At 44.2% G+C, this 20,409-nt stretch overlaps 1 protein-coding gene across 2 annotated transcripts in view; it reads left to right on the top strand.

The window, feature by feature from the left end:
• LMX1B (LIM homeobox transcription factor 1 beta) overlaps positions 1–18,935 on the top strand; it is a 128,486-nt gene extending 109,551 nt beyond the window's left edge. The window contains exons 3-9 of one of the 2 annotated variants that reach the window (XM_065418896.1): positions 3,162–3,394; positions 9,926–10,104; positions 10,775–10,852; positions 11,328–11,399; positions 15,915–15,942; positions 16,504–16,665; positions 18,778–18,935. In XM_065418896.1, the coding sequence (XP_065274968.1) occupies positions 3,162–3,394; positions 9,926–10,104; positions 10,775–10,852; positions 11,328–11,399; positions 15,915–15,942; positions 16,504–16,665; positions 18,778–18,935 (910 nt within the window). The remainder of the gene's footprint in view (positions 1–3,161; positions 3,395–9,925; positions 10,105–10,774; positions 10,853–11,327; positions 11,400–15,914; positions 15,943–16,503; positions 16,666–18,777) is intronic. The other variant, XM_065418897.1, reaches the window with a different exon arrangement.
• The last annotated feature ends 1,474 nt before the right edge of the window (positions 18,936–20,409 follow it).

Below are 20,409 nucleotides of genomic sequence, written 5' to 3'. Positions count from 1 at the left end.
ACAAACAAGTCTGGTTACAATTTTCAGGAGATAATGCTGCCCGCTTCTTGTTTACAATGTCACCTGAAAGTGAGAACAGGCATTCGCATGGCACTGTTGTAGCCGGTGTTGCAAAATATTTACGTGACAGATGCGCTAAAGATTCATATGTCCCTTCATGCTTCAACCATGCTGATGACGGGTTCTGCTCAATAACGATCCAGTGTCAGATGCCAGCAGCTGAAGTTTGATTTTCTTTTTTGGTGGTTCAGGTTCTGTAGTTTCCGCATTGGAGCGTTGCTATTTTAAGACTTCTGAAAGCATGCTCCACACCTCGTCCCTCTCAGATTTTGGAAGGCACACCTTGGGTCAAGTGCTGTGGCTGTCTTTAGAAATCTCACATTGATATCTTCTTTGCGTTTTGTCAAATCGGCTGTTTAAAGTGTTCTTAAAAAGAACATGTGCTGGGTCATCATCCAAGACTGCTATAACATGAAATATATGGCAGAATGCGGTAAAACAGAACAGGAGACATACAATTCTCCCCCAAGGAGTTCAGTCACAAATTTAATTAACACATTATTTTTTTAAAAAGCATCATCAGCATGGAAGCATGTCCTCTGGAATGGTGGCCGAAGCATGAAGGGGCATACGAATGTTTAGCATATCTGGCACGTAAATATCTTGCAACACCGACTACAAAAGTTCCATGTGAACGCCTGTTCTCACTTTCAGGTGCTGTAATTAAGAAGCAGGCAGCAGTATCTCCCATAAATGTACACAGAGTTGTTTGTCTTAGCAATTGGCGGAACAAGAAGTAGGACTGAGTGGACTTGTAGGCTCTAAAGCAGGGGTAGGCAACCCATGGCACGCGTGCCGAAGGCGGCACATGAGCTGATTTTCAGTGGCACTCACACTGCCTGGGTCCTGGCCACTTGTACCGGGGGCTCTGCATTTTAATTTAATTTTAAATGAAGCTTCTTAAACATTTTAAAAATCTTATTTACTTGACATACAACAATAGTTTAGTTCTATATTATAGACTTATAGAAAGAGACCTTCTAAAAACATTAAAATGTATTACTGGCACGCGAAACCTTAAATTAGAGTGAATAAATGAAGACTCGGCACACTGCTTCTGAAAGGTTGCCGACCCCTGCTCTAAAGTTTTACATTGTTTTGTTTATGAGTGCAGTTATGTAACAAAAAAAATCTACATTTGTAAGTTACACTTTTACAATAAAGAGATTGCACTACAGTACTTGTATGAGATGAAAAATACTATTTCTTTTGTTTATCATTTTTACAGTGCAAATATTTGTAATTAAAAATAATAATATAGAGTGAGCACTGTACACTTTGTTCTGTGTTGTAATTGAAAACAATATATTTGAAAATGTAGAAAAACATCCAAAACTATTTAATAAATTTCAATTGGTATTCTCTATTGTTTAACAGTGCACTTAATCACGATTAATTTTTTTTGCGTTAATCGCGTGAGTTAACTGCGATTAATCGACAGCCCTGCTTTTAATCCTTTTAGCTATTTTATTACGCACGTGCACCAAATATTTCTCTTTTAGGGACTGACCAGCTAATGCCTTTTTATACTTTTGTTAAGTCAACCAATACAAATTTATGGTCAGATTTTCTCCCTCTGTTAATAGTTTGCATCTACCAGCAAAAATAGCTGTAGGAAAATCCAATGCACTGTAGGAAATGAAATGGCCTTATTTTCTGGAGGTGTCCCAGAATCTCCTGGGGCATCAGATTCCATTTAATAGGCTTGGTTCATTATGTATCCAAAGAGGAGCTTGTTGGCTGGTTTGTGAGGCATGTACAATATACAGGCATGTGAAAGTTCTCTCCCACCTTGCCCATACACTCAGCCCACCTTTTCACTAAAGAACTAGTAGCTGCCATTTTGCTGTATTTCCTCAGCTGAGACAAAATGAAGGCCTATGAGGCACATATCTAGCAGCCACGATAGGACATGCACCCTGTAATGGAGTCCATTTGCCTGTTAACCAAAAGGTGGTCATTTTGAAAAACAAAGAGAAAAAAACCTCAGGACATATTTTTCTTTTCCCTGTAAGCAGAGCAGAGCATGTCTACTATACAAATATCTATGTGCTGCTCATTGCCTTGGAAACATGTATATATTACAAGACTTTACCTTGCATTTTTATGTATTGCCATGAAAAGATGCTAAAATCTAGATGCACCGAGCACACTATATGCTACAGGAAATTAATTAATCACTCACCTTTATTTGGAACGGCGCCTTTCCTGCAAGCTCACTGGGGGAGCTTCCCAACTGCCATTAGAGAATCAAAATAAAACTAAATGAAATGATTCAAGCGTCACTTTCGAAAATGAACAATTGCTGAGAGTGGGGGAGTTCTGAGAGTTTCATGAACTGTAGTGAGTGTTCTGGAGTGTGTGATTATGGCAATGGTTTAGCGGGTCATACGCTGTGTACCTCTGGAGGAGCCAGAGGGGGTTTCACATCCTTCCAAAAGGTAAACTACCTTCTCTGAAACAGGTTAGTCTGGAAATGACTCGACAGCCCCAGGAACACTTGTGTTCTTCCACATATCTTGCCCAGACAATAGTGCCCCTCCTCCCACACACTAAGGATCCCTTTCTTGTTTCAATGCTCATTTGTTATCCTCCACAGCAATAATTATACTAGGACAGTATAGTTACAAAATCACTATTGGGTTAGGTATCAGAAAATTAGTTTGGGTAGCCTAAGGTTTGACTCAAATCTTTCTCCAAAAGTTGAACTGAACTGAATTTGTTTAGAGCTTTCAGAGAGATTAAGTAACTTTGTTCCCTTTTTCTCTTGTGCCTCTGGAATTCTTGGTTTCATCCCCTGATGGAGGAACAACAACATTTTGAGACAGAGGCTGCTCTTTGGGTCTTTCCAACCCGACCAAACCAAAGGTGCCCTGGAAATCTCATGAGGAAACTAGAGCTCAGGAGACTTCTAGACCAAAGGGTTCAGAATTCAAATAAGTTGGGTCCCGCTGGAGGTACTGAGGTTCACCGGTCGCTAATGTGCTAAGCCATGTGGCAGGCTGATCTGCAGTGCAATTAAAATCTGAACCTATTTTTCATGTTGAAATAAATACGGTACACGTTCTGACACTTCCCCTTCCTCCCTTTCCTTCTCACAGGCTATTTGCTGCTAAGTGCAGCGGCTGCATGGAAAAGATCGCCCCAACAGAATTTGTGATGAGAGCCTTGGAATGTGTTTACCACTTAAGCTGCTTCAGTTGCTGTGTCTGTGAACGACAGCTGAGGAAAGGAGATGAATTTGTTCTGAAGGAAGGACAATTGCTCTGCAAAAGTGACTATGAAAAAGAAAAAGACTTGCTGAGCTCAGTGAGCCCCGATGACTCAGACTCAGGTGAGCTCTTCTTGCACCTGTTCCAATCGATAGTTATGAACGGACAAAGTGGGATGGAAAAGTCAGAGCCATCCTGAACCATAGACTCACAGGCAGTGGAAGAAGAGGTCACAGGGCCCAGTCATTCAGTCTGATTTTGAAGACCACCCATAGGTGCCCTTTCTTTCAGACTCCATTGTGCTGGTGCCTTGACCCCTTTGCCCTTGGGAATTATTGCACTGCCCGTTAGGAGCTATCCCCAAATATCTAGTCTAGATCTTTCCTTCCTTAGCTTCAGGCCATTGCTCATTGTACTACCATCTTAGTAGAGGACAAGAATAATTTACAAGATGCTGAGATCCAAATAAGATATTGTTGTATAAAACCAGGAATGGGTAAATCTGTCTGGTTTGTGTTACCCAGGGCTTGCCCCAAAGCCTAATGTTGTCAATGGGAGTCTTTCCATCCATTTAAATAACAGATTGGGGTTGTATCATACACCCATATTTCCTACCTGAGTATAGACAACTTGCTGTACATGCACATACATACAGGGTGTGTTATACATGCAGTATGGCATGAGGAATACACAGAGCTGGCTTGCAAAATAGACTTAAAGAAGTGATGTAATTTCCCTGAGTTCTCTGAGATAAGTGTCTCTCTGCCAGTCACAAGTGGGAATGCTAAGAAAAGGCACAAATGCAATATTGAAATGTCAGGGACTTGAAGGAAACTGAACGCTGAGCGTGGCATTCCAATTGTGAGATTTGTGTTGCACTGGCAAAAGCAGTGGCTTCGTGTCCGCTAGGTCAGTGGCTCTCAAACTTTCCAAATGACTGTATCCCTCTCAGGGCTTTGATTTGTCTTGCGTACCCCAATTTACACCTCACTTTAAAACTACTTGTTTACAAAATCAGACATACAAATACAAAAGTGTCACAGCTCACTATTCCTGAAACATTGCTTATGTACTCATTTTTACCATGTAATTATAAAATAAATAATTGGAATATAAATATTGTATTTACATTTCAGTGTGTAGTACATAGAGCAGTATAAACCAGTCATTGTCTGTATGAAATTTGAGTTTGTACTGACTTCGCTAGTGCTTTTTATGTAGCCTGTTGTAAAACTAGGCAAAAATCTAGATGAGCTGATGTACCCTCTGGAAGACCCCTGCGTAGCCCTGGTTGAGAACCACTGTGCTAGTGCTGTCTGAGTAGTTCGCTCTGACACTAAGGAAGTCCTGCAGCAGGTCAAGGCAGGACGGAGGGGTTAACTTAAAAGATACAAAGAAATCATCCAGACTGGGCATTTTGCCACCTAGAGTCATTTTGCCACCAAATATTGCCACCTAGAGTCATAACATTTAATTTAGTAACTTCTGTCACACAGAGCTCACTCACCATGCAGACACTTCCAGAAGCTGCACTTCCTGCCAGTTTTAAAGTTGTAGGAGATAAACACGAGTTACAGGAAAAATAGCATTTACTTGTCTTCCTTTTTATAAAAAAAATTCCTGAGAATTATTCCAACCCTCCTGGGTGGGTAACTGTCACAGGTCAGTTTTTACCAAAGCAGCAGTACTTGAATTGGAATAAAATGAGTGATCCCGTACCCCGTCCTGCTCCGCAGAGCGATGGTGTCCACCCTGCAAAAAAAGAGATTCGGATGTCTCAGTTTCTTCTCATCAGTTCATTGAGGTTAAGGCCAGAAGGGACCTTGATGATCACCTGTTCTGAGCTCCTGCATAGCACAGGGCAGAGAACTTCCCCCTGTAATTCCTTCGAGTGAGGGAACCCTCCTTCCCGGCTACACAAGTGACTGTTCTCAAGCCCAGCATTTTGTTGCTGGGCTGATTAGCCCACCTTTTACAAAGACATTTCCATTCTCTCAACTCTGCTTCTGGTATTCCACTAGCAGCAGTGAAATGGGGTAGGTGACATAACGGCCTGGCCTCACCCCCCAAAAACTCGAGCCCTGCCATGAGTAACCGACAAACAACCAAATCTGCACAGAGAATGTTATAATTTTACAAAATCGGGCCTGAGCCCTCTGATGTGGATGTTTGTGATTCAGTGTCCCAATACTTGGGAAATATTCATGCCTTTGACCCCCCCATACTATGAGACTCTGTTCTACTTCCCACAACTGCCTCTGGGGAACCCCTTCCATTTCTGCCTCCCCTTTAGTGGTCTTCTGGAAGAAAAAGCCCAGTGGCTTTCAATGCACAGTCCCCTTGTGATGTCTTTGAGAGCAGCCGATTGGCCTGGCCCCTGCATCTTGAACTACGGTGGGGAGGAGCTCACTCCCCATCAAATTCCCAGGAAAGATTTTCTAGGGAATGAGTACCCTGCCTGCCCTCCATTCTGAGCCGGGGGAGCAGCACCAGACAGTGAGGTGAGTGAGTTAATATGTCATGCTTTGATCCCCACTCAAGCGTTTGCAGCTCTGGTCTCAGCAGAGATCAGGCTCCAAGCCCACTAGCATTTGCAATTCCAGAAGACATGGGATTCCTCTTTGCCTTATCCATTCATCATGATTTGAAAATCCTGCATTGCTGATGTGCCATGTCTGGCTCCCAGGCTCGAGACACGTACAAATCATTGCTAGTAGGCATTGGAACCACTCATCTATTTCTGAGAAAATGTCTAAGAAAAACAGCGATTATCATTCCATTAAATGTACAAGCAACATGGATATTTGCTTCAGTTTTATGGGGAAAATATATTATTCTCAGTCTAACTCGGAGCAGTTTTTAGCCTTGATCTTTGCTTTGAGATCCACATCCTCCACGTTGTTAAAACTTTGTATTTCCATGTCAGGAATGTAGCGAGGCAAAGGTCACTGCTGCCTCAGCAGGATGTGCAGCTCTCAAGCCATTTCTAGAGCTGTGTTTTATTTAGTGCCAGACCATATTTGTAGGCCCTCAGACTCCTCACTCCATGTGCAGGTTTCTGGTTCCTAGCAAATATGGCCACTAGAATGTATTGATCTAGTGTATGTGGGTTCCCTACTGCTTTTCAGATAGGATGTCCTCTCTATGTGAAACTCATTCAGGAATACTCAGGCCTTACTCAGACAAATTCCCATTGAAATCATCAGTCCCTAGTCTTCAGTACACACATGTTTCTATCTTCATCCACTTTCTGCCAAACAACAGCATTGTGGATGGGTCTCTCCTGTTCTCCCATGCTACGTGTTAGCATCACAGCACACAGGCAGTGGTTGCCAGCTGTCAGCTGGCTTCATTTGACATTTACTTCTGACACTGATGCACACATCCTTCCCAGCCAGAGTCCCCTTGTGTGTCATGATCAAATCAGCAAGACCCCAAGAGGCTATCAGGGAAGCATAATGATGTGCGTTTGAGTTCAGCTTTACTTGCCCACGATACACACAGTAGCATCTCCAGCAGATGAGAAGCATTTTTTTCATTGACAAAGAACCCCAAACCCCAGCCCACTCCATCCCCACAAAATGAGTGTCACAAGACATTTTTCCTTCCATTGTTTAAAACAGTGAAAGCCCAATGCTCCCCATTCCCTCTGTGAGTGCAAATGATTTCACACAGCTCTGGATGAGTGCACCTTCTTCTCCAATCAAATATCCACTGTCCACAAAAATAACTCTTCAATGAGCAACATGAACCTTCACAAACCTTCCCATAGAAACAGCAATCTGGAAAGTTAATGATGCCACAGTTATTGAAATGACAGAACTGCTCTTTAATCGTTATACAAAAGGCGCCTCTTAAACTGAAATACATGGTAGGTAGGTGCATGTGAATCAGCTCCTAAAATTAATTAAAAGTCTAACTTGTTAATTCCCCAAATACGATATTTGAATGTATCAAAATTATAGTTTCTTAATTTTAAAGATCTACAGAATAGTATATTAATGTTTTCTGAATGAAAATCAGTGGTCTAGTGAAATTCATATAAAATAGACCTATTTGACTGCTGTGAATGATAAATTTTGGCTACAGATATTGATGTGGACACAGAAGTTATTTCAATGAGGACAAAAATATGCACTTACTCATAAACCTTTGGCATGGGAGTTGGGATTTCTCACTACTAATCACTAATGCACACTACAAATATATTTATGCTATAAATGCACATACACAGAGTCTAATATAAACTTATATGGACCCATGCCTACACACACTCATAGAGGCATATGCACAGGCCACACATAAAATCATAGAATCATAGGACTGGAAGGGCCCTTGAGAGGTCATCTCGTCCAGTCCCCTGCACTCAAGGCAGGACTAAGTATTATCTGGACCATCCCTGACAAGTGTTTGTCCAACCTGCTCTTAAAAATCTCCAATGATGGAGATTCCACAACTTACGTAGGCAATTTAGTCCACTGCTTAACCACCCTGACAGTTAGGAAGTTTTTCCTAATGTCCAACCTAAACTGCCCTTGCTGCAATTTAAGCCCATTGCTTCTTGTCCTGTCCTCAGAGGTTAAGAAAACCAATTTTTCTCCCTCCTCCTTGTAACAATCTTTTACGTACTTGAAAACTGTTATCATGTCCCGCCCTTAGTCTTCTCTTTTCCAGACTAAACAAACCCAGTTTTTTCAATCTTCCCTCGTAGGTCATGTTTTCTAGACCTTTAATCATTTTTGTTGCTCTTCTCTGGACTCTCTCCAATCTGTCCATATCTTTCCTGAAATGTGGCGCCCAGAACTGGACACAATACTCCAGTTGAGGCCTAATCAGCGCAGAGTAGGGTGGAAGAATGACTTCTCATGTCTTGCTTTACAATACTCCTGCTAATACATCCCAGAATTATGTTCGCTTTTTTTGCAACAGCGTTATGCTGTTGACTCATATTTAGCTTGTGGTCCATTATGACCCCCAGATCCCTTTCCACAGTATTCCTTCCTAGGCAGTCATTTCTTATTTGGAATGTGTGCAACTGATTGTTCTTTCCTAAATGGAGTACTTTGCCTTTGTCCTTATTGAATTTCATCCTATTTATTTCAGACCATTTCTCCAGTTTGTCCAGATCATTTTGAATTTTAATCCCATCCTCTAAAGCATTTGCAACCCTTCCCAGCTTGGTATCATCCGCAAACTTTATAAGTGTACTCTCTATGCCTTTATCTAAATTATTGATGAAGATATTGAACAGAACAGAACCCAGAACTGATCCTTTCGGGACCCCACTCGTTACATCCTTCCAGCATGACTGTGAACTGTGTGAACCACTGATAGCTACTCTCTGGGAATGGTTTTCCAACCAGTTATGCACCCACCTTATAGTAGCTCCATCTAGGTTGCATTTCCCTAGTTTGTTTATCAGAAGGTCATGCGAGACAATATCAAAAGCTTTACTAAAGTCAAGATATATCACGTCTACCACTTCCCTCCTATCCGTAAGGCTTGTTACCCTGTCAAAGAAAGCTATCAGGTTTGTTTGACACGATTTGTTCTTGACAAATCTATGCTGACTGTTACTTATCACCTTACTATCTTCTAGATGTTTGCAAATTGATTGCTTAATTATTTGCTCCATTATCTTTCTGGGTACAGAAGTTAAGCTGACTGGTCTGTAATTCCCTGGGTTGTCCTTATTTCCCTTTTTATAGATGGGCACTGTTTTTGCCCTTTTCCAGTTTTCTGGAATCTCTCCCTTCTTCCATGACTTTTCAAAGATAATCGCTAATGGCTCAGATATCTCCTCTGTCAGCTCCTTGAGTATTCTAGGATGCATTTCATCAGGCCCTGGTGACTTGAAGACATCTAACTAATTTTTAACTTGTTCTTTCCCTATTTTAGCCTCTTCTGATCCTACCTTATTTTCACTGGCATTCACTATGTTAGACATCCAATCACCACCAACCTTCTTGGTGAAAACCGAAACAAAGAAGCCATTAAGCACCTCTGCCATTTCCACATTTTCTGTTACTATTTTTCCCCCCTCATTGAGTAAGGGGTCTACACTGTCATTGGTCTTCCTCTTGCTTCTAATGTATTTGTAGATGTGTAGTGCACTGAGAGAGATTATTGAGGTTTTCCATAATATGCAGAAATGCAGAAACAAGTAATATGTTAAAAGTTACCTCTGGGGCTGCAAAAATATTAAAAAAACAACCAATTTTAAACGACATAGATTTGATTAAAAGAACTTTTAGATTTTTAATAACATTTATATTTAAAATTTCTTTCTTTTGCAACCTTAGAGGTAACCACAGTTTTTAAAGTCATATAATGTACAGCATAGAATAATCAACAGGGCCTGATTCTGCAAATGTTTAAGGACACTCACATGAGTAGTCCCATTGACTTCAGTTACAGTTACATGCATACTTAAGTGCTTGCTGGATTTTGGCCTGGCGTTTATGCACAAGGTCCCGTTTAACATGATATCATCCGACTTAGGGTTAATTTTAAGTTTTAAAACAAATGAAGGGTAATAGCTGAGTTCATTATCTTAAGGGGGTGTATTGTTACTCCATGAATATATCCTTTCAAAAGTCCTATTCTCTTAGCAAATCAAAGAGAATGTTCTGATAGTTTTCGTTTCTTGACAGTTAAAAGTGATGATGAGGATGGAGATGTTAAACCAACCAAAGGACAAGCAAACCAAGGAAAAGGGAGTGATGATGGAAAAGACCCAAGGAGACCCAAACGACCAAGGACAATACTTACAACACAGCAGAGAAGAGCATTCAAAGCATCCTTTGAAGTGTCTTCAAAGCCATGTAGGAAGGTAGGCTCTTCAGCAGAGACCCGCAAACAATCTGGTTTTCTGCTGGTAGCCCACAGGACACAATACCAAACTCTGTGGAAAACCCTTACACAAGGGAAATATTTGGTTGCTCAAAAATTTGCTAATAAAACATGAACTGATCATTTACCGTTAGAGTCTCAGGAATCATGTGGCCCCTCCAAAACTGAAGAAGTCACTTTTCCAAGGAGATGAGTGCACATCCCCATTCCTGTAGTTATTGTTCCAGCCCTGGCTTTACAAAATGTAACCAAGATGTTTAGTCATTTATAGCAGATAGGACTGTGGAAAAAACTATTTGCATCACTGGTAAAACTAGTGGAAAATCACCTCTTTGTGAAAGGCAACATACTTTGCCGTTTCTGCTCCATTTTTTTGCTGTCTGAAGTGTGTCTTCATTGTGAAAAAGTGACATTTATCTGCATCTATAGAAAATGTGTCACTTGGGATAAGTGTGATGTGTCTCAGGGTTGCCATTTGCCTTTGTTCGTGGTGACAAATTGTGTTTATTGGCCAAAATATCAAAATTTTATTCTTAGCCAAATTTACAAATCAGTGTTTCATAGGTTAAAAAAAAATAATGACATGATCTCTCTCCTGACCCACCTACTTAGGTGTAAGTTAATTCTTCTTTAAACATTTCCTTCTGTAGGTCAGAGAAACACTAGCAGCTGAAACAGGACTCAGTGTGCGAGTTGTTCAGGTCTGGTTTCAGAACCAAAGAGCAAAGGTAAGTTGTTTGTCCAAATCTCAAAAGTAAAGCCTGAAGCACACGTACAGTACTCCCAGCAGCAATGGCAGCCATGCACAGCTCTTCCCTTTCACTAAAAGGCCTACGTCACTGAGATAACCAGGCAGGAATTAGGTTTTATAAAACCGTTTTGTGACATGTGGGCTCCTCACAAGTGCATATTTCTGCATGTACTGCACAGACTGCGTTCATGTAGGAAGGCCCATTTCCAGACATCTGCACCTAGAGTAGAATGGTCCAAGCAATGCTAGATAAGGACTAGTTTGTATATGCAAATATGGAACTGCAAACCCAAATTTATATGCTCAGGAATGACAGTTGAGCCCCTGGTGGGGTGTACGGAAATATACACACTCTGTATTGATAGGTTTGACATTTGCACAGAGTTTTGTAACTAAACCAGCTCTTTCCATTCAAATCCATGAGATTATCCTGTGTTTCCTATTTTATTCAGATGAAGAAACTAGCACGGAGGCATCAGCAGCAGCAGGAGCAGCAAAATTCTCAGCGACTAGGGCAAGGTAAAGCCATGTTTGTGATGGAAGCAGGGAGAAGGGAAGGGGCGTTGTGGGTTTATCGTAGCGTGTGTGGGAGGGAGCATACAGCCATGTGTACGTCCATACAGAGGACATCTCTTTCTATTGTGCACACAGTGACCTATACGCACAGAGAGAGGTTCTGTTCACACCTGCCAGGCCCTCCGGTTACACCTGTGTCTATCATTGGGCCAAACCCCCTGGGTCCCTACTCAGGTCCCTGCCATCTCCTCCCTGTGGTCAAACCTGCAGGGGGATAGGGGTTTAGGGGAGTCCCCATTTGTGGATCCCTCAAACCAGTTTTCCCCTGCCATAGAAAAGGGTGCTGTGGCCACTCCGAATCTGAGGGATCCACAGGTCATTTGTGAGGCGCAGGACCATCCCTACCATATGCAAAGTACGCAGCTGCGTAGGGCACCAGGAAACTTGGGGCACCACATTGCCTGGTGCCCTGCGCAGCTGCGTGCTGCTCCAGCCCTTGCCCCACCTCTTCCCCAGGCCCTCCACCCCCGCCCCTGCCCCAGCCCCACCTCTTACCGCCCCTGCTCCGCCCCAGCCCTGCCCCCCACTCCACCCCTTCCCCAAAGCCCCCGCCCTGCTCCACCCACCCCGCCTCTTCCAGCCCCAGCCCTGCCCCCACTCCACCCCTTCCCCAAAGCCCCAGCCCTGCTCTGCCCCAGCCCCACCTCTTCCCGCCCCTGCTCCACCCCAGCCCTGCCCCCACTCCACCCCTCCCCCAAATCCCCCGCCCTGCCCCGCCTCTTCCCGCTCCTGCCCCACGCCCACTCCACCCCTTCCCCAAAGCCCCAGCCCTGCTCTGCCCCAGCCCCACCTCTTCCCGCCCCTGCTCCACCCCAGCCCTGCCCCCACTCCACCCCTCCCCCAAATCCCCCGCCCTGCCCCGCCTCTTCCCACTCCTGCCCCACGCCCACTCCACCCCTTCCCCAAAGCCCCAGCCCTGCTCTGCCCCAGCCCCACCTCTTCCCGCCCCTGCTCCACCCCAGCCCTGCCCCCACTCCACCCCTCCCCCAAATCCCCGGCCCTGCCCCGCCTCTTCCCACTCCTGCCCCACGCCCACTCCACCCCTTCCCCAAAGCCCCAGCCCTGCTCTGCCCCAGCCCCACCTCTTCCCGCCCCTGAGGACTACAGCAGGGCCGGGTCTGCACTCACCGGCAGCGGGAAGTGCAGGGACCCGACCCCAGCCACACACACCCCATGGGGGGGGGGCTGCATAGGGCCCCAGAATAGCTAGGGACGGCCCTGGGAGGAGGCCCTGTGTCTGTGCAGTGGCCCAGTGTCAGGTGGCTCCTTAGCAGCAGCTGCTCAGGACCCATAGGCAGCAAAGTGCACCGATGGTAATACTGTACAGTCTGGCATTGCACTGCTCCTCTGGAGATGCTGCATGGGAACGGAAAGGGGAAGCTGTCTGGACCCCCCAGCCTACTTCTGAGCCATTCCAGTCTCCACATTCTTCCTAGCACAGAATAGAAACTGAGCGAGGACCTCAGCGCCTGGCCCATGGTCTGTGAGCAGGCTATGGGAGCTGCTGTGCACCATCTAGCTACAGGCAGTGGAAGAAGCTGCCCTGCACATTGTTCTCAGAGCTGCACCAGTGACCTACAACAGCCGGGATTGTGGGTAATTTACGTGCATTTACAAGTATCAGGGGGTAGCAGTGTTAGTCTGTATCTACAAAAACAACAAGGAGTCTGGTGGCACCTTAAAGACTAACAGATTTATTTGGGCATAAGCTTTCGTGGGTAAAAACCTGCATCCGAAGAAGTGAGGTTTTTACCCACGAAAGCTTATGCCCAAATAAATCTGTTAGTCTCTAAGGTGCCACCAGACTCCTTGGTGCATTTACAAAATCTCATGATTGCAGCCAGTCCTGCCGGCTGTCCATTCCAGTGGGGTTAGAGTGCGCAATAGTGGTGCTAACTGGGCAGCCTTACTCTCTTTGGATTCTCAGCAGCCTATACTCTGAGCTGCTCACTAGTATAATGAAATGCACGGCTTTCATTCCTCTCGAGCACTTTTTCACAATTACTGGTTATTTGCACTGCTGTGGCATGACAGGCAGCATCAGGGCTCCATTGTGCTGGGCGCTGGGCACTTCTCTGCCCCAAAATGCATACAGTGTAATTGGAGAGAAGACGCAACAAGTGATTGAAGATTGAGCAGGAAGTCTAATCATTCTACATCAGCCTCATCAGAGTCAGGGCCAGGGGGTTGGGAGGCACCTCTGATTCCAGGGAGACATTTGCAGCATTCGTTCTGCCCTCCTGTTCCAGGAGCTAGGAACCTCTGAGCAAGAGATGAAAAAAGATGCCTTTCTGATTGTACCAGACCCCTGTTGTTAAGGGTCCAAGTTTTCACTTGATCTGCATCCACAATCAAGACCAGATTTTCCAAGGAGCTGGTTGGGAAACCTGGCCACTGACTTTGCTGCCTAAATGAGAGTTGAGCTGTTTTGGAAATCTGGCTCTAACTGACCCGCAGGATAAATGCTCCCCTTAACACTGGGATTTCCTACTGGCTGAGTTGCAGCTGAGTATGTGGTAGTTGGGTAGCAGCGATCTGCTGAATGCCTAACTCTGCCTTTGTGAGACAGTGTCCTGGTCTCTCACATTCACCCCCCAGGAGGCAGGTATTTCCAAGCACTGCTGGTTTCTGAACTCTGGGCACAAACAGAACGACTTGGCCATCTCACTGGTGCTCTGGGCTTTCCTGTAGTTCCTTTAAAATCTAACTGAAATGGGTCAGGGCTTAACCACGAGATCTTGCATGATCTAAAAAATAAAAAGGAGTCATACAAAAAATGGAAACTAGGACAGATTACAAAGGATGAATATAGGCAAACAACACAGGAATGCAGGGGCAAGATTAGAAAGGCAAAGGCACAAAATGAGCTCAAACTAGCCAAGGGAATAAAGGGGAACAAGAAGACTTTTTATCAATACATTAGAAGCAAGAGGAAGACCAAAGACAGGGTAGGCCCACTGCTTAGTGAAGAGGGAGAAACAGTAACAGGAAACTTGGAAATGGCAGAGATGCTTAATGACTTCTTTGTTTCGGTCTTCACCGAGAAGTCTGAAGGAATGCCTAACATAGTGAATGCTAATGGGAAGGGGGTAGGTTTAGCAGATAAAATAAAAAAAGAACAAGTTAAAAATCACTTAGAAAAGTTAGATGCCTGCAAGTCACCAGGGCCTGATGAAATGCATCCTAGAATACTCAAGGAGCTAATAGAGGAGGTATCTGAGCCTCTAGCTATTATCTTTGGAAAATCATGGGAGACGGGAGAGATGCCAGAAGACTGGAAAAGGGCAAATATAGTGCCCATCTATAAAAAGGGAAATAAAAACAACCCAGGAAACTACAGACCAGTTAGTTTAACTTCTGTGCCAGGGAAGATAATGGAGCAAGTAATTAAGGAAATCATCTGCAAACACTTGGAAGGTGGTAAGGTGATAGGGAACAGCCAGCATGGATTTGTAAAGAACAAATCATGTCAAACCAATCTGATAGCTTTCTTTGATAGGATAACGAGTCTTGTGGATAAGGGAGAAGCTGTGGATGTGGTATACCTAGACTTTAGTAAGGCATTGATACGGTCTCGCATGATATTCTTATCGACAAACTAGGCAAATACAATTTAGATGGGGCTACTATAAGGTGGGTGCATAACTGGCTGGATAACCGTACTCAGAGAGTTGTTATTAATGGTTCCCAATCCTGCTGGAAAGGCATAACGAGTGGGGTTCCGCAGGGGTCTGTTTTGGGACCGGCTCTGTTCAATATCTTCATTAACGACTTAGATATTGGCATAGAAAGTACGCTTATTAAGTTTGCGGATGATACCAAACTGGGAGGGATTGCAACTGCTTTGGAGGACAGGGTCATAATTCAAAATGATCTGGACAAATTGGAGAAATGGTCTGAGTTAAACAGGATGAAGTTTAACAAAGACAAATGCAAAGTGCTCCACTTAGGAAGAAAAAATCAGTTTCACACATAGAGAATGGGAAGAGACTGTCTAGGAAGGAGTACGGCAGAAAGGGATCTAGGGGTTATAGTGGACCACAAGCTAAATATGAGTCAACAGTGTGATGCTGTTGCAAAAAAAGCAAACATGATTCTGGGATGTATTAACAGGTGTGTTGTGAGCAAGACACGAGAAGTCATTCTTCCGCTCTACTCTGCTCTGGCTAGGCCTCAGCTGGAGTATTGTGTCCAGTTCTGGGCACCGCATTTCAAGGAAGATGTGGAGAAATTGGAGAGGGTCCAGAGAAGAGCAACAAGAATGATTAAAGGTCTTGAGAACATGACCTATGAAGGAAGGCTGAAGGAATTGGGTTTGCTTAGTTTGGAAAAGAGAAGACTGAGAGGGGACATGATAGCAGTTTTCAGGTATCTAAAAGGGTGTCATAAGGAGGAGGGAGAAAACGTGTTCACCTTAGCCTCTAAGGATAGAACAAGAAGCAATGGGCTTAAACTGCAGCAAGGGAGGTCTAGGTTGGACATTAGGAAAAAGTTCCTAACTGTCAGGGTGGTTAAACACTGGAATAAATTGCCTAGGGAGGTTGTGGAATCTCCATCTCTGGAGATATTTAAGAGTAGGTTAGATAAATGTCTATCCGGGATGGTCTAGACAGTATTGGGTCCTGCCATGCGGGCAGGGGACTGGACTCGATGACCTCTCGAGGTCCCTTCCAGTCCTACAATCTGTGAATTCTCTCCCACGAAGTGGGATTGAGCTGCTGATTTTCCCAGGAAGAGCGATGCTGCAGCAGAAGGAGCTGGACAGTGACAAAAGCACAGGTCTCTGGAGCACACGTGGTTTCTAGCAAATGGGGATCACGTACTACACTGTCTTTAACTCCTCAGCATTAATACCCTCACGCACTGACCCCACGGGAGCCTGGGCTGGTTGGTCCTAAGAGTGTTTTCACTATAGTAGAAGTTTTAGTAATTCCATCTCACTAGTGGCCTCGCATTCCAGTGTAGCATCGAGTGGGCAGTAAGCAGGGTATAAACCCCATGTGTGCGGCTTCATGGCTAAGCTGCGAATGGATTCTGCTGTTTGTTTTGCAGAAGTAATGTCCAACCGAATGGAAGGGATGATGACATCTTACACACCACTTGCACCACCACAGCAGCAGATTGTAGCAATGGATCAAAGCAGTTATGGCACGGACCCATTCCAGCAAGGTCTTACCCCTCCACAGATGCCAGGAGACCACATGAACCCCTATGGTAAGGCTCTCCACGTACCGCCGCACCGGCAGCAGCACTTATCTGTATGGCAGTTCAGACTGCAAAGGTTCAGCCTAGTGATTTAGTTTTTCAATATTTTTTCTGCGATTTGTGCTAGAGCATATATTGAACCAGCATAGTTTTTATTTTTATTTATTTATATGCACAAAAAATGGGTAGGAGAAAACCTTTTCCAGGCTCTAGGCACCCTTAACAAATATTTCAAAATACAGTTCTTAGCAATTACTAATCCAGCAAAGTTACATCTCCCCCCACCCCCAACGGAGTCAGCCAAGAGTGACCAAACAGAAAATAAACAGCACCAGAACCCCCCTCCGCCCACCCTCACAGTCCTTCCCTTTCCCCCAAAGCTCAGAGAAAAGCAGGCATTTTGCAGCATGCTCCCAGGGCCGCCCAGAGGGAGGGGGGCAAGTGGGGCAATTTGCCCCAGGCCCCACGGGGGCCCCCACGAGAATATAGTATTCTATAGTATTGCAACTTTTTTTTATGGAAGGGGCGCCCGAAATTGCTTTGCCCCAGGCCCCCTGAATCCTCTGGGCGGCCCTGCGTGCTCCAACAGAGGGAATGAATCTTGTGGTCCCCACATGCAAAAATTACCATCTCCATAAACTCCCTCAAATAGAAATAAATGGAGATATCCCATCTCCTAGAACTGGAAGGGACCTTGAAAGGTCATCGAGTCCAGCCCCCTGCCTTCACTAGCAGGACCAAGTACTGATTTTGCCCCAGATCCCCAAGTGGCCCCCTCAAGGATTGAGCTCACAACCCTGGGTTTAGCAGGCCAATGCTCAAACCACTGAGCTATCCCTCCCCCCACTGGTATGGTATGCTCTGACTTGTTAAAGAGCAGCTCTTGTATTGCTGCGAGATGTGCCAGGACAGAATATTCCCTCCCGGACTTATATGATACTCTCTGACCTAAGATAATTACTGGCTTCTACCCATTTCCCACTCACCACATCACATGGCCAGGTGTAACCAAATGGCACCTTTTACATGGTACTGCTAATGCTACATGAATGTAAAAAGCGTCATGGCTGTTACAGGACTATTACAGAACTATTTGGATTTAAATATGATTTAAGAGGATTTTTCAAACTGTGATAGTGACCTTGTAGCCCACCATGGCTCAGTTACGTCACTTTAACTTCTATGAAGTATGGGCACATTGGTATTGAGATGGATACACAGCTCTCTCAGTAACACTCACTGGAGTGACGTGCATGTAGCCGGAGGAAAGCAGACTCTGCTGTGTGCAGTTGTGTTTGTTGCAGAGAGGTGCATGCACACTGGGCAGTTTGGTAAATGAAACAGAGGAGTCTGAATTTCAAGTGTATTTCATAAAGAAACTTGAAGCCCAAAGGAACTTTGGAGGAGTCGGGTTTGGTGGCTAACATTTTGCTTGGCTCGCTCAATGAATCCCCACTAGAGAAATGGTCTGTGCCTCAAATCAAACACAAAGAAATACAATGCAACCATTTCAATTGAGTGCCACTGGAGCACTTTCTGGTGCCCTCCCGGTGGACAGTTGACATTTCAGCCGCGAAAGGAGATAAAAGGCAGTATTGTCTCTGTTCCAAAACAAAACTCCATTGCATTTGCAGATACGACTTTTACTACATTGTGTCTGGGTGAGGAACATTTTTTCCCAAAGAGCCGTTTCCCATTGTCAGCATTGGGGGCCTGATCCTGCATTAATTGACTACCCAAAGTTTCTGTTGCGGAATGCAAGGTCCCAGCTCGTGAGGAGCATGTGATCCTCCCTGCTCTCTGTTGGTTGTCTGCTCATGTCAATTAGAGAAGAGTTTTTTATGTGCTGGAGACAGCAACGTAAATGAAGCGCTTGCAGATTTCCTCCTTCTGTGCAGCATCAAAGCCATCGAAACACCTAGAATTTGATCTCCAGTCCCTATTTAAAGAGCAGAGCCTTGCAGAAAAGTTATTTTATATTAGCTTAGGAAAAGAAAACAAAATGTATTAGCTTTTACTTTCACTTGTAACAGACATTGTGCCTCAGAGTGCCTGAGAATCCTGAATCTGTATTTCTCTCTCTGCACAGAACCAAGCTTAATTTGTACATTTTGTTTGCAGGAAACGACTCCATTTTTCATGATATCGACAGTGATACCTCTTTGACTAGCTTGAGCGACTGTTTCCTTGCCTCCTCAGAAGTTAACTCCATGCAGGCTAGAGTAGGAAACCCCATTGACAGGCTGTACTCTATGCAGAGCTCATATTTCGCCTCATGAAAATAATAATAATAAAGAAAACAAATAGCTGGCGTATCTTTAGCAAGTGACTTTTTGCAGAGCAGACTCTACAGCCATATGTTGCCCAGCTCTTCCTTCACAGTGACTCCTGCCGCCTCTGGACTGCCACGAGCATTTTTAGGAGGACCATATATTAAATCAATCAATCAACCCACCAACTCCCCTCCCCCACTCACACATAGACATCCTCAGTTATCCAGCTTGGACCAGGCCACGAGAAAAGCATGGGACGAATGGAACACCCAGCTCTCCAGCAGCCCTGGGTTTGGTTTGAGCTCCGCATTGTAAAGGAAATGACTGTGTGAAAAGCTAGACCTTTTTCCTCCTTCCTTTCTTCCTTTCGTTTGGATATTTAAACTTTTTTTTAAAAGCCACTGATACTGACATCAGTCGACCATATGACGAATAAATCAAAGAAACTGGAGACTCCTCCCCTTTCTTACTGCATGACTCATACTATGTTGTGGATAAATTGCCATTTGAACTGTGAGAAGTTAATGTAAATGTGACGTTCAACATTTGTTTCCTTTCTACACTTTTTCTACATAACCCTCAATCTGCTCCTTAGTTTATAGCCCTTATACTGTATGATACTTAGAAAAACTGGTTAACAAGAAGCCTTGTGGCGAAGCCAGTGATTTCATAATTGAAAAAGGTCTATGACCCTGGAGAGAAGCTGCATGTTAGGGACAGATGCATTTAGATTAGTATTAATCTTGAATAATTAAAACAAAAGGTGCTTACACAACACAGAGCTTTATTTAATTTTTAATGTGTGAGAATAAACATTTACTTTTATTTGTAAGTAATTTAGTGCCAACTTTCAAGCCTAGACTGTGATTGGCAACCACGTGTTGTTCATTCTGTTCTGTTTATTTAGGTTTTGCATGAGACATAAATGTGCTACACTCCATTGTCCATCTGGAACAGTTAAGACCTCCTTTAATTAATTTTCTTCCTTTGTCAAGGAAAGCGCAGGATCTAAACTCCTAGCCCAGACCCTGAGACGTGTCCTTGACATGTGCACCAAGTGACAAAGAACCCAGAGAGCATGAGGCTCTGGCACGAGCCTGAGTCTGATCTCACTGATGCAAGTTTCACCCTGATGTGACTCTGTTGCCTCCAGTGGTTACTCCAGACCTACACTAGCGAAATGGGAGGAGACCCAGGCTCATTATGCAGAGATAAAGAGGACTGTCTCAACAGCCCTTGCTGAAGTTTGAGCAGCCATTATAGATTTTTGTAGGGCATAAAACATGATAAATAATAATATTGTAGTTATAAATATTGCCTGCAGACAATAATTATCAGGTGGAGAGCCAGACAAATATGGCCATGTCTCGTAATGGAGAAGACTTAGTGAGGAACAATTTGGCAAGGTAATAGAAGTAATGATAGGGTGTGTTCAAAAACGAATAAAGATGGGTGAGGAGGGAAAAGTTAGGTATGTCAG

Source organism: Emys orbicularis, chromosome 18 (genome assembly GCF_028017835.1).
Source record: "Emys orbicularis isolate rEmyOrb1 chromosome 18, rEmyOrb1.hap1, whole genome shotgun sequence".
Lineage (NCBI taxonomy): Eukaryota > Metazoa > Chordata > Testudines > Emydidae > Emys > Emys orbicularis.
Note: the sequence above shows the minus strand (reverse complement) of the source record. Positions and strands in the feature narration are given on the sequence as shown.